The 14,261-nt window shown below is 39.8% G+C and overlaps 1 protein-coding gene across 1 annotated transcript; it reads left to right on the top strand.

Moving 5' to 3' along the window:
- The first annotated feature begins 246 nt into the window (after positions 1-246).
- On the top strand, positions 247-5,371 carry RNASE9 (ribonuclease A family member 9 (inactive)). The gene is given in 2 exon segments (NM_001171839.4): positions 247-312; positions 4,384-5,371. A coding segment is annotated over 1 exon segment (615 nt). The 5' UTR covers positions 247-312; positions 4,384-4,397; the 3' UTR covers positions 5,013-5,371.
- The last annotated feature ends 8,890 nt before the right edge of the window (positions 5,372-14,261 follow it).

Below are 14,261 nucleotides of genomic sequence, written 5' to 3'. Positions count from 1 at the left end.
TATTCATGTGGCAGAAGCACGGCCAATCAGAAAAGTTATTTTCCATGTTGGGTGAAGGTGGGAGAAAATGGCACTTCCTACTGTGACCCTAAATATAAGGCCACAAAGGGGCAGTGTCTCTCCATGTAATGACTGCGTAGGGTCTCTCATTACATGGAGAGACCCTACGTGAGAATAAAGTGAATGTACAAAGGAGAGTAGAGTGGGAGAGAGTAGGAACAAGAGTCTAGTCAAGAATTTGATTTCTGTCTCCTGCCCTACCTCTTGGACTTCCAACTTCTGTGAGTCAATACAGTGCCCCTTGCATTTAAGGTAATTTGTTTGGAATTTTTCTCACTGTCAACCAGGGAGTCCTACTACTATAATATTATATCACAAAATATTTAATATCTCTAAAATTTTTAATTCTTTTCTTTTTTTCTATTCTTTTTGTTTCTCAGGTGATCTAAAATTTTATTGATTAATAAATTTGTAAATTCTGAAAAATAGCCCATTCTAAGAATATGGAATTCTATGAACATAAAATACTGACTGTCCCAATAAATATTAGCTCTTATAATAATAATTATTGTTGCAATGTTTATTGTGATTTCTATAAACACATCGGACTCATTTTAACCTTTCCCTTTCCTACCTTCTTGGATATTTATATTTTAAAATTTCAGTTTTTTTCCCTTTTAAGTAAAATTTGCTGTTTGTCTTTCAATATAAATTATTGCAACTTAGAATTCTAGCTATTGAAATGCTAGAGGAAAGTATCAGCTATTCTTTTTATTGTATTTCTCAAATTTTCCAAAAAATTATAACAATTTCTTTCTGACAGAAACATCTCATCACACTTTCATCAGCACTGAGTTTGTAAATTATTACAATTATTGTCAATTTAAAAGATTTAATTTAGTTTTTCCTTTTGTGATTAAGGCTATATAATTATTATATGATTGTGATTTATTGATGCTTCATTATATAAGGTGTTCAAAAAATTTTTTTAAATTAATTTAATCTAAATCAGTTTTAAATTTACATTTTACTCTTAAATTTAAAAATTTAAAATACCACTTAATAATCCTTCTGAAATACATTGGTCCACCTACAAGCCCATTACTTATTCCAATCTTTTCTTTTTACTGTAAACTTCTTATGTGTGTGGTTAAATACAGAGTTCTGATCTGGGGCTCAGAATTGCATTTTAGGAAGAGAAACTAGATAGACAACCTTTCCAAGGCCTTTCTCAGTCTGCAAATCTAAGTTGCAATAAACCTTCCAAGCAAGTGTAAAAACAGGGAGGAAAAGCAGGGACTTGAACAGGTAATTGTGTGCCCATGTTCATAGCAACATGATTCACAATAGCCCAAAGAAGGAAGCGACTCATCCCATTCTTCTTCCAAGAACATTTGCTGAAAAGGCCAAACATTTTCCCTACTGTTTTCTGATGTTTTCTTTTTCAGAAGTTCATTTTAATGCATATTAAGAAATTCCTCCTTCAACTTTAGTGAACTAAGAATCACCTTTAAATTTGTTTAAAATGCAAATTTCTGGATTCATCCACAGAAATTTCAATTAGTGAGAACCCAGGAAAAACCAAGACGCCTATATTCCCCAGGTAGGCCAGGAGTTTCTGCTGTGTGAGATTACCAGGCAAAAACTTCAGAAACACTGAGTGATCTTGTTTCAACACTATTTATTCTGTGTTCTCCCTCCCTCCCTCACTGCCACCCTGTCTATCTCTCTCTGTCTCTCTCCTCTGTCTCTCTTTCTCTCATTTACTGTTAATCCTCATTTCTACCACCTCCCAGGCACCCTATAATCTACTTTCTGCTTGTCTCCGTAGTGAACATTTGAATAAGAAGAGGAATGAGTGTAGATTGCTTTATGAGATATCAAAATGTTTCATAAAATGATAACAAGTACGGGTACAGTGGAGTGCACCGGTAGTCCAAGCTACTTGGTAGGCTGTGGGAGGATTCCTTGAACCCAGGAGTTCTGAGTCAAGCCAGCCAACATTGTGAGACCATGACTCTTAAAAAAAAACCCAGTAAAATTATAATAAGTAAAACAGCATATTATGGCATATCAAAAGAGAAAAAAGTGTTCAGAAACAGAATTATGAAATATAGAAAGTAGCTTTTAAAATTAGAGATGAGACAATAGCTTTTTTCCCATATAATTGATGCTGAGATTACGTATAAACCATGTGAAAAAAGACCACACTAACTTCTTACTATAAATTAAAATAAATTCCAGATGGTTGAAAGATTTCTAAAAATCTGTAAGAGTAACAGAATGGAGTACAAAAAAAAGTACACATACCATACTTTGAGATGAGAAAGGATTTTGAGAAGAACGAAACCACAATTGAATTCATAAACCAAGAATTAAGAAGGTTGCAGATTTAAAAAACAAGACAGTATTCTGGACAGGCCCTATGCATGTTCTAGGGCAGTAGAAAGGGCAGGGCCACAGCTGCCTGAATTCTGCTTCTCACACGTGTACTGTCCATGTTCTCTCCAGATCAAGATGTTGCAGAGGCTCCACGTTCTCGTGAGAATATGTTCTGAGCTCTCTGGCCTGTCACCATGGGATCACTCTTCTGAAGAGACTTCCTGGAAGACACTGATGAGAGTGTGAAAGCAGGGATGGGAGGAAAAGCAGGGAGGGGAGGGACAGTGTGGCACACGGCCACCCCAGAGTGTCCATTCTCACATCACTATTTTACGCAGCTTTTTCTTTTCTTTTCCATTCTTTGCACTCCTATGCTCAACTTTCATATTGTCTCCACTTTCTGATGTGTCCCCCAACATCCACCTCTCTTTAATTCCATCATTCTCTAACCTTTCTACACACATATGAACAAACTCAGTATCGAGCCTAGAACAGGAGGTTGTCCATCTCCATCACTGATAGATCAAGGTCTCCAGGGAACGACTGTTAGAGAATCACTCAGGTTGCCACCAAGTAGGACTTCTTTTACAAAGAACTTGGTAAGGTAAGAAAACTCAGGAGATTGCTTCTGCAATAAAACAGTTGGTTCTTCGTGGAGTGTGGACCAATTTGTCAAAGCACTCTAGGGGCTCAAATTCAGTTTTAAGATTGGCCATTTCAGTAGTCACTGTGTTTGACAGCCTGGAGAAGGAGATACAGTCTAGCCTTAGGAAGGGAAACCAGACTGATAGAGGCCATAGAATACCAGCTAAGAACAGATATGTGGAAATTAGACAAAAATAGGCTTGAACCAGGAGTCTGCCAGATCTAATGTAAGATTTTAAGCAACTTCCCTTCACAGAGAGATATTAATAACTTTACCTTCTTTTTGCAACATTCATTGTTATAACAACAATACTAAAAATAATATATTTATTATAGGGTTGTTTGGATGATGGTGATAATATACTTAAAGTGCTTAGTCTAGTGCTTGGCACGTAACTCCTCATTATGCTAGCTATTACTGTGTATCATTGTTTTTAGTTTAGGATGACTTCAAGAATGTATTTATCCCAGCTGCTCAAAATTGAACCTTCCTTGATCCCTTTTCCAAGGACATCTATGGTCAGAAAAGAGCAAGGGGAGAAAGAAAGACACGGTTAAGGAATTTTTTTCTTATCAAAGTGGAATGTTTGAAAGGGGAGGGTGGCTCTTTTCAGAGCAAGTTCTCAACTCCTGGAAGCGGAAAAAGATGCATTTGTTTCAGACGGAAGAAGCATGTGAGCCTCCTCTCTGCCTCCCTCCCTTTCTCCTCACTGCTGTCTTGATTTCCTTTCTCCTTCCTTCTCTCCTTAATCTCTCTTTTTTTTTGAGGCGGGGTCTTGCTTTGCCGCCCAGGCTGGAGTGCAGTGGCACGATCTCCGCTCACTGCAAGCTCCACCTCCCGGGTTCACGCCATTCTCCTGCCTCAGCCTCCAGAGTAGCTGGAACGACAGGCGCCCACCACCTCGCCCGGCTAATTTTTTGTATTTTTAGTAGAGATGGGGTTTCACCATGTTAGCCAGGATGGTCTCAATCTCTTGACCTCGTGATCCGCCCGTTTCAGCCTCCCAAAGTGCTGGGTTTACAGGCGTGAGCCACCGCGCCCGGCCTTTAATCTCTCTCTTGCTCCATTTCTTCCTTGTTTCCTTTTCTTCCTCCTTACTTTTTTTCTCTTCCATTCTTATTCTCCTTCCTTTCACCTTTTCTTCTCTTACCACAGCTCTAGGCTGAACTGTAGGCCTAGTAAGGTCATTTCTGTGAATAATTTGGAAGTATTCAGATCGATTATGAGTTGGCGATTTAAAAATGATCCAAAATCTTAGAGCCCAGAAAAGCAATATGTGGCATAAATGTGCCCCTCACAGGAAATGTGAAGCAAGCACATTATCCCAACAGAACATATCTCCTTATCTCTTTTAGTGTCTACTGGAAAAATGATGAGAACTCCGATCACCACACACCCACTGCTCCTGCTTCTATTGCTGCAGCAGCTGCTGCAGCCAGTGCAGTTTCAAGAGGTGGATACAGATTTTGATTCCCCAGATGATGATATGGAAGAATTTGAAGAGTATTTGGAAGAATTTCATAGGACAGGGCCCACCAGACCACCTACCAAAGAAAACGTCGAAAGACGTGTCATTATTGAACCTGGAATGCCATTATATGATAGGGACTACTGTAATGAAGAAATCATGAGAAAAAATGTTTACCACAAACTGCGTTGTGTGACAGAACATTACTTCCTCCTTATGCAATATGACGAGCTGGAAAAAATCTGTTACAACAGATTTGTGCCATGTAAGAATGGAGTTAGGAAATGCAACAGGAGCAAGGGTCTTGTAGAAGGAGTGTATTGTAATTTAACAGAAGCATATGAAATACCGTGGTGTAGATATAAATCATTTTATAGGAGGGGCTATGTCCTTATCACCTGTGCATGGCAAAATGAAATACACAAACTTATTCCTCATACTATAAATGATCTCGTGGAGCCACCTAAACACAGAAGTTTCCTCAATGAGGATGGTGTCTTTGTCATACCGCCCTAGCAGAGTGTTCTCTGAGAGCTTAGGGTGGGAGGAATAATCCTCTCCATACCGATCCTTATAGATCAAAGTTGAGAATGGTAATTTTGTTTCCATTCACTTTAATCACCCACCTTCCTTTCTTCCTTTCCCAACACCTCACAAAAGCACCATAGCCTCGGTTCACAGATAGTGCTCTGAGATGTGGTCTCATGCAGGTCCCACAAGTTAGCATGCCTTGAATGTGTTATGGATACAGATGCCTGCAGTGGAAGGATGACTGGCACCAAGAGGAAAAGGAAATGGTTGCCTGAAATGTGCTCCGAAGACACATCCATGTGACTCTCTAGTTCAGCAGAAAGAATAAAAAGTGCTTCAATCTAGTGCAGTGGCTCTGGTATGGTGATGTGGGGTTTCTCAGTTTGGAATTTTCTTCCTTGTAACACAATTTGGCACCAACAGAACTCAAATCCCTTTCAGCCATTTATGTAATACATCTTTCTAGGGCTGTGTGTGTGGCGCTTTCACTTGTCTTATTCTTTCTTACAGGGCAATACGTAGATTCAGATGTGGGCAGCTCAGGATAAAGCCTTTCTATATTTAGGAAGGCAAACTCCCCAAAGGACATTTCTGTCGTCCAGTGTTATTTGTGTGAATTCCCACATCTTTACTTTAATTTAGCTTAGATGTTTGTGTTTACAAAATTACAAACAGTTTCTCACTTTTAGAAAGAGTCACAATTATCTACAATTATTTTCCTCACTTTCTAGTAGATGTGGCTGCCTCTGAGAATACATCACCTCAAGAGAGCGGCTGGAGGATCAGTCTGATGAAAGAAAAGGAGAAAATTATCTCCTTTTCTTCAACTTTCTTTCTTTCTTTTCTGTTTTTTTTTTGAGATGGAGTTTCGCTCTTGTTGCCCAGGCTAGAGTGCAATGGCGCTATCTTGGCTCACTGCAACCTCCGCCTCCCAGGTTCAAGCGATTCTCCTGCCTCAGCCTCCCTAGTAGCTGGGATTATAGGCATGTGCCACCACGCCTGCTTAACTTTGTATTTTTAGTAGAAATGGGGTTTCTCCATGTTAGTAGGCTGGTCTTGAACTCCGACGTTCAGGTGATACGCCCACCTCGGCCTCCCAAAGTGCTGCGATTATAGGCATGAGCCACCGCGCCTGGCCTTCTTCAAACTTCTTAACATCATGTTACTATTATTGCTTAAAACTTTCTGAAACAGGGATAAATAGTAGTGATGGGGGATGGTAGGGAGGTGTCCATTGCTCTTTGCACGCTTTACCCAAGTCCAGTCTGTTAGTCTCCTCCCATTCCTTACCCCTGTCTTTACACTCAGAGCTGTGCTCCTAATTTATCAATAAGTTGATGTAAGTAAGGGCCTAGAACTAAGGACTGCTAGACCCCATTTTAGTGTCTATGGGAGGAACACAGGAATTCAAGCTTCTAGGCACTTGTGATGGTTGATTTTATGTGTCAACTTGATTGGGTTAGGGGATGCTCACATAAACGTTTTCTTCTGAGTTTAAGTGTGAGAGTGTTTCTGGAAAAGGTTAGCATTTAATCCATAGACTGAATAAAGGTCTCTCTCACCCATGCAGGTGGGCATCGTCCTATCTGTTAAGGGCCTAAATGGAACAAAAAGGCAGAGCAAGGGCAAATGGACTCTCTCTGCTTGAACTGAGACATCCACTTTCTCCTGCTCTTGGACATCAGTGCTTCTGGTTTTTGGGCCTTTATATTCAGACTAGAACTTATGACATTGGTTCTCCAGATTCTCGAACCTTTGGGTTTGGACTGGAACTCCATCACCAGCTTCCCAGCTTGCAGATGTCAAATTGTGGGGTTTCTCAGCCTCAATAATTGTGTGGGCCAATTCCACATGATAAATCTCTTTCCGTGTATCGATATATGCTCTATTGGTTCTTTTTCTCTGGAGAACCATGACTGATACAGCACCAGTCTTCATTTGGAGGCACATGGCTTTTCACTGAAATGTCTGAGTGAATAAAGTACCATCCAACTTTTAGAAATCTCCATGACAGCTTCTAAAACTCAACCTTTTGTACGTGAGCTGAAGAAATTCTGCACATGGGCTAGCCTGGCTGTGTTCTACAGACCATCTCTCTGGGTCATGCTCATCTCATTGATCTTGGAGGTTATACAACATAAAATATATTTATAAGAATACAGCCAGGCACAGTGGCTCATGCCTGTAATCCCAGCACTTTGGGAGGCTGAGGCGGGCAGATCACCTGAGGTCAGGAGTTCAAGACCAGCCTGGCCAAAATGGCGAAACCCTGTCTCTACTAAAAATACAAAAATTAGCCAGGTGTGGTGGCCCATGCCTGTAATCCCAGCTACTCAGGAGGCTGAGACAAGAGAATCACTTGAACCCAGGAGGCAGAGGTTGCAGTAAGCCAAGATTGTGCCACTGCACTCCAGTCTGGGCGACAGAGAGAGATTCTGTCTCAAAAAAAAAAAAAAAAAAAGAAAGAAAGAAAGTGTATGGTATAGTACAATAACTAAGACATGAATACAATCACGATGAACTTTTCTTTCTCCAGAATAGAAAATCTGATCCAAATGCCTTTTAGAATTAGAATCGTAGAAATAGAATAAGGCTCATTTGCACAGATTTCCCCTGTGGTCTAATATTGCACAAGAAACCAAGACCCTGGCCCGTATCCACCAGATTCCCTATGATAAGTCCAAACCGTAATTTCAGCTTCACTGATTGTAATATTTCAAATAGTTATTGTCTAACATATATTAACACTCTATCCTCAATAATATCGAACTTCATTATTAAAATGAACATCGTACACGACTTGGACTCACATAACAATTTATTACTTATGCTAGCATTCCTTGAGATGATACCCCATTAATTATTTTAATTGTAGTAAAATATAACTGACATAAACTGACCACTTTAATCATGTTAAGTGTGCAGCTCAATAGCATTAGGTATATTCACATTGTTGTGCAACCATCACCATGATCCATCTCCAGAACTTTTTTCATCTTGCAAAACTAAAACTCTCTGCTCATTTAAATAATAATTCCCCTTTCAACCTTTCCACCAGGTTCTGGCAACCACCATTCTCCTTTCTGTCTCTATGAATTTGACTGCTCTGGATACCTCATATAAGTAGACTCATACAGCATTTGTCTTTTTATGACTTGCTTATTTCACTTGGCCTGATGTCTCCAGGTTTTACTCATGTGTCGTAATTTTTTTCTTTTTAAAGGCTCAATAATATTCCCTTGTATGTATATAACACATTTTTTTAATCCATTCATCCACTGAGAATGCTTAAGTTGTTTTCACCATTTGGCTACTGTAAATGTTGCTGCTATGAACATTGACATACAAATATCTGTTTGAGTCCTTGGTTTCTTTTTTTTTTGATGTATGTATGCGTAAGTGGAATTGCTGGATCATATGGTAATTCTTCTTTTTTTTTTTTAGAAACTACTATACTCTTTTCCACAGTGACTGAACCATTTTACATTCCAATCAGCAGTGCACTACGGTTCCAGTTTCTCGAAACCCTCAATACTTCTTTTATGTATATATAATAGCAATTTCAATGGATATGAAGTGGTGATGCAATATTAATTTTAAATTATACTTACTCAGTGAAAGAATGTAGGCAAAGCATTCCCAAGAGTAAGAAAAACTATCAACACAGCATTTTGTTTCCTAACCAAAATAAACCCAACTGGTATTCTCTTTGAACATTTCTAATGTATATGATGTTATTGAATAAGCAAAGAGGAGAAAAGTCCAGTCCAATCAACAGACAGCAGAGTCGTTCCTATCCCCTTGTGTTAGTGGAAGTTGCGAGAGAAAGTATAAATGCCGTGTTTGCTCATTTCTGCATGCCAGCGTAATTTCACAAAGCCCCTCACTCTATGACAACCTGCAGCTCTTTGAGAAGAATGTTTGAAGATACTTCAGAATAGAGCACACGGTCCCCATGCTCCATATCTGTTTACCTAACTCACTATATTCCTATGGTCTGTAGAACATAGCCAGGCTAGCCCATGTGCAGAATTTCTTCAGCTCATGTACAAAAGGTTGGATTTCAGAAGGTGTCATGAGATTTCTAAAAGTTGGATGGCACCTTATTCACTTAGACATTTCAATGAAAATGACACCAGTCCTTGTGTTTTCTTACTCACAAAATAAGGTCTGACCAGGTTAGTGATTATACTTCTGTAATCTATAACCAGCTGTACTCTTACATCCAAATCTTGATGTGATTCTGCTTTAATGTAACTTCTGGGCAACTTTGATGTGACTTTGCATATATTGAATCTTTACCTCCTATAAATTGTGAACTAAAATACTGCATTGGAGCCATCTGATAGAGCCCCTCTAAAGAGCTAATGCTGAGCTATAGGCCTCCCAGCCTGCAGACCTCAGTAAGACTTCTGAATAAAACTAACTTTAATTATTTAAAAGTTGGATTTTTGTTTTCCTTTAGTTGACAGGATTCTCCAGGGGAACAGAATCAATAGGATAGATATATGCAAGGGAATTTATTAGGGAGAATGGGCTCACATGATTAAAAGCGAAGTCCCACAATAGGCTGATGGGCCATATGAAAGCTAGAGAATGATAGAAACTGGTAGCAAGCAAGGCTGTTAGAGAAGCTTGTCTGAGGCTGAAGGCCTCAGAGCTGCCACGGGGTGGGGAGGTTGTGGGGAGCAAGCAGCCAATTGGATGGTGCCTGCCCACATTGAGGGCAGGTCTTCCTCTCTCAGTCTTATCTGCCAGTCTCCTCTGGAAACTGCCTCACCTGCCAATCTCCTCTGGAAACACCTCCACAGCCATCCCCAGAAACAATGCTTCTCCAGCCATCTAGGCATCCTTCAACACAATCAAGCTGACACCTAATTTAACCATTCACACCTTTCTATTCTAGCACAATATTCTTAGATGACATTAGGAAAAGAATAAAACCAAAGCTAGTAACTATCCCTGTGCTGCTCCTTGAAAATCGATGACACTAAATTGAATCCTATTCAATTGCCCTGTAATATTTTGGTACAAATTTGAATTCATATTCCTGATAAATTCAGAGCCAATAACTTTTATTCATATATATATGTGTGTATATATATGTGTATATATATGTGTGTGTATATATATATGTAGCAGTCACAATACCTCACACTGTATCTTCTTTATGATATAAAATGTTTGAAGTTTTTTATACACCCTTTGACTGTTCATCATTACCTCTTGTGTCACAAGTAATGGGGTCATATTCTCTGTCCATTGTTTCCTGTTTTTCCGGTCTCACAGCAAGTAAGGATAAAAAATGAAATCACGTATTTTATCCAAATCTTTCTTTTCTTTCTCTCTCTAAGATGGATCTTTCTCACATGTCTCTGACATAAGATCATGACATCTGTGAACTGTCATATTTTTGGACACAAGGAAGCAATGGCCCATCCCCTCCTCATCACATTTGATGCATTTCTTGCATCATTTGCTTTGAGTACAAGAAGAAATATTCCACCTAAGTTTCCATAGTTGAAAGGTTACAAGAGCTAGTCATCAATATCAAGTTCTTCTTAAAAGATCAAAGGAGATACCTGCAGCAAGCTGGAGCCTCTGGAGCGTGCCTCGAGTCCTATCAAACTGAAGGTAAATTAGTGTTTAAACAAGTGAGATTTTAAATTCAGGGGCATGTCCCATAAGATAGAATGATGATACTTAGATGTTTTCCAACCACTAGATTATAACTTCAAGTGAACAAGAACATTTGCAGTGATGGGTATATATACAAATGTGCTGCCTTACTTAATTCAAAAAATCAAATATTTGACGTTGTTCCACTGTCAAAGATTTTCTTCCTTCTGTTTTTAAAATATGTTCATTACAAGTGGGTATAAGCAACTTATCACTTCAATATATACCCTAGTGTAACAATGCCCGAGTATTTCCATATTGAAATGCATAATATTTTGGCATTCTCTCATTCTTTTCTATCCTCAATGCCTAGTGCCTGCCACTTAATATTCAATAAGTCTTTTAAAATGAATGAATACATTACATATAATATAGAATTTTCAATTGTATAAACATTTTGATGAACTAATTTTTTACGCATATTCCACAGCATGCACTGTGTTCATTGTTCAGGTTAGAGATCAACAAAGGGAAGAGCAGCACATTTTTGGATTTTCCATATTGGTCTAGCAACCTGTGCAGCAAACGTCAAAATAGAAAGTGGGCTTCTAAGGAGGAGGGAACATTAAGAATATGAAAAGGAAGAATTTCAAGAGAAAATGAGAGTAAGAAAATGAGGGATTTTACCCTGCTTGAGAAACAGGATGGAAGATGACCAAGGGTTGGACATGAAAAGACCTCTAAAGAGATGTTTATGACAGGAAGAAGAGTAAGGTCAGTAAAGGGGCACTGCTAGTACATGGGAACTAAGGCAATAGTGAGTGTTACCCAATGTCTGCGCTTTCACACCTCCTGCCCCTTTCTGAACGGAGAATGTGGAGTTCACGGGGGAGGGCAGAGGGAGAAAGAAAGTCCCAGGCCTGTGTTCCAATAGCACACATGCTCACTTGTTAATTTTTGGTGGGGCACTGAAAACTTAATAGTTGCCATAATCTATTCCAACTTAAGATATAGGTTGCAACTTTAGAAAAATGGACATTGAAAGCTTATTAGTGAATCATTTGTTGAAATTTTGAGCCCAGCATTTGGAGAAGCTTCTAGTGAAAGAAGTTCAACAAGTAAGTGAAGATCTGAGACTACTGGTCCTGTAGCTTGTAGTAATTAAAATGTAGAAAAATTTAATGCAACAATCATTCCGAAACACAGTAGTTCAAACAAATAGAAGTTTATTTATCAGCAGAGCCCAGTGGCTCACGCCTGTAATCCCAGTACTTTGGGAGGCCAAAGCGGGTGGATCACCTGGGGTCAGGAGTTCAAGACCAGCCTGGCCAACATGGTGAAACCCCGTCTCTACTAAAAATACAAAAATTAGCTGGGCATGGTGGTGTGTGCGTGTAGTCCCAGCTAGTTGGAAGGCTGAGGCAGGAGAATCACTTGAAACGGGGAGGCAGAGGTTGTAAGTGAGCCAAGATCGTGCCACTGCGCTCCAGCCTGGGCAATTCTGTCTTAAAAAAAAAAAAAAAAAAATGAAGTTTATTTCTCCCTTACATAACAATCCAGGGAAAGGCAATCTGTCATGGTGGGAAGCTGGCTTTTCTCCATGTGATCATTGAGGAACTGGGGTTTATCAAGGTCGTGATTCTACCATTTCCCAGTGCTGAGGTGTATCTCGGTCTGGTTGGTTGAAGCCAGCTCACCACAGATCTATCTGCCTTTCAGTGCATGGGAATAAGAAAAAGTAAAGTAGAGGGAAACCAGATTTCTCTAAAGAAGACATAGCTAAGAATTTGCTCACATTTTTTCAACTCACATCAACCTGGCCAGAGCATAGTGACATGGACATGTTTAAGGTAGGGAGTTTGGGAAATTAGTCTGGTTCTAGAAGGAAGAATATGTATCCTGGGAAACAATTACCAGTCTGTCAAACATTTCATCTTACCTAATAAAATTAATTTTCTTTTTTTTTTGTTTTTTTACACGAAGTTTCACTCTTGTTGCCCAGGCTGGACTATAGTGACGTAATCTTGATTTACTGCAACCTCCACTTCCTGGGTTCAAGTGATTCTCTTGCCTCAGCCTTCCAAGTAGTTGGGATTATGGGCATGTGCCACCACGCCTGGCTAATTTTTTTGTATTTAGTGGAGACGGGGTTTCACCATGTTGGTCAGGCTGGTCTCAAACTCCTGACCTCAGGTGACCCACCCACCTTGGCCTCCCAAAGTGTTGGGATTACAGGCGTGAGCCACCATGCCTGGCTGAAATTTTTTTCTTATTGTTTGTTATTCAGCTTTAAGCATCTGCCTAGACCCACTCTAGACCTCTGAAGGAATTCTGGGAACACACTCACTACTCTACTGCCTCCTAGTCTGTGCAGCTCTATGTAAGGCTGCTAGTGAGACATAGAGTCTTGGCTACTTTTGCAAGGTCTTATCCCAGTCAACTGCAACAGAAGTACAGAATCCATTGCCAACAATTTCTGCCGAGAGTGACTGCTGAAACCTGACTGCAAAGGCTTGGTTCACTGGTTCTCAACTTCGCCTCATTAACCAGAGTCTCCTGTAAAACTTTTAACAAAAATGCCAAAGCTCAGGCCCACTCCTGGAAATTTAATTCACTATGTGTGGGTAAGACCTAGCCGTCTGTATTTTTTTAATGTGTCACAGACAATTAAAGGTTCAGCCAGAGCTTTGGATCATTGGTTAGCATCATGCCAGAAGTCTAATACTAAAACAAGCCATCAAGAAGATATTATATCCAAAAAAGAACTTTCCTATACTAAAGATGTATACATCAGGCTATCACAGATGAATGACAATAGCTATTAACATTCTACATCTAGCTAGCTCTCCTTGCTCTGGTCGAAATTAAACAAACTATTACAAATAACCAAGGAGGCTGGCTGCGGTGGCCTACACCTGTAATCCCAGCACTTTGGGAGGCTGTGGCTGGTGGATCTTCTGAGGTCAGGGGTTCGAGACCAGCCTGGTCAACATGGTGAAATCCTGTCTCTATTAAAAATATAGAAATGAGCTGGGCATGGTAGTGGGCGCCTGTATTCCCACCTACTCAGGAGGCTGAGGCAGGAGAATCACTTGAACTCAGGAGGCAGAGGTTACAGTGAGCTAAGATCATGCCACTGCACTCCAGCTCAGGCATTAAAAGTGAGACTCCATCTCAAAACACAACAACAACAACAACAACAACAACAAAAATACCAAGGAATGAGAGTCTTTATGGCAGTCTGGTTCACCCTATAGGTGATATGACTGCATCTGGAAGTCCAATTCAGCCGTCATTGTGCAGGGTTATCTTGGAGAAGTTATCTGCCTCTCCACTTATCATCTAGGCTACATGGAGCCTGAAAGCATTTCAAGAAGCCTGAGCATCCCCTCTGACGGTCTGTGATGTGCCTCATTATTTATTCTGATGAGGGTGTAACCTAAGGACTTTTTCCTCAATGTCATCTCCAGTTTACGTAATGAAACTTTTCATTCTCCAAGACTAAGCCTCACCAGAAGAAATTGAGAGATATATGCCTAATGGTTTTGCTCTCATATTCTCCTTCTATTCTCATTATTGCATTATTGTCATCCCTCTGGTTTTGGCTGGAAATGG

Source organism: Macaca mulatta, chromosome 7 (genome assembly GCF_049350105.2).
Source record: "Macaca mulatta isolate MMU2019108-1 chromosome 7, T2T-MMU8v2.0, whole genome shotgun sequence".
NCBI lineage: Eukaryota > Metazoa > Chordata > Mammalia > Primates > Cercopithecidae > Macaca > Macaca mulatta.
Note: the sequence above shows the minus strand (reverse complement) of the source record. Positions and strands in the feature narration are given on the sequence as shown.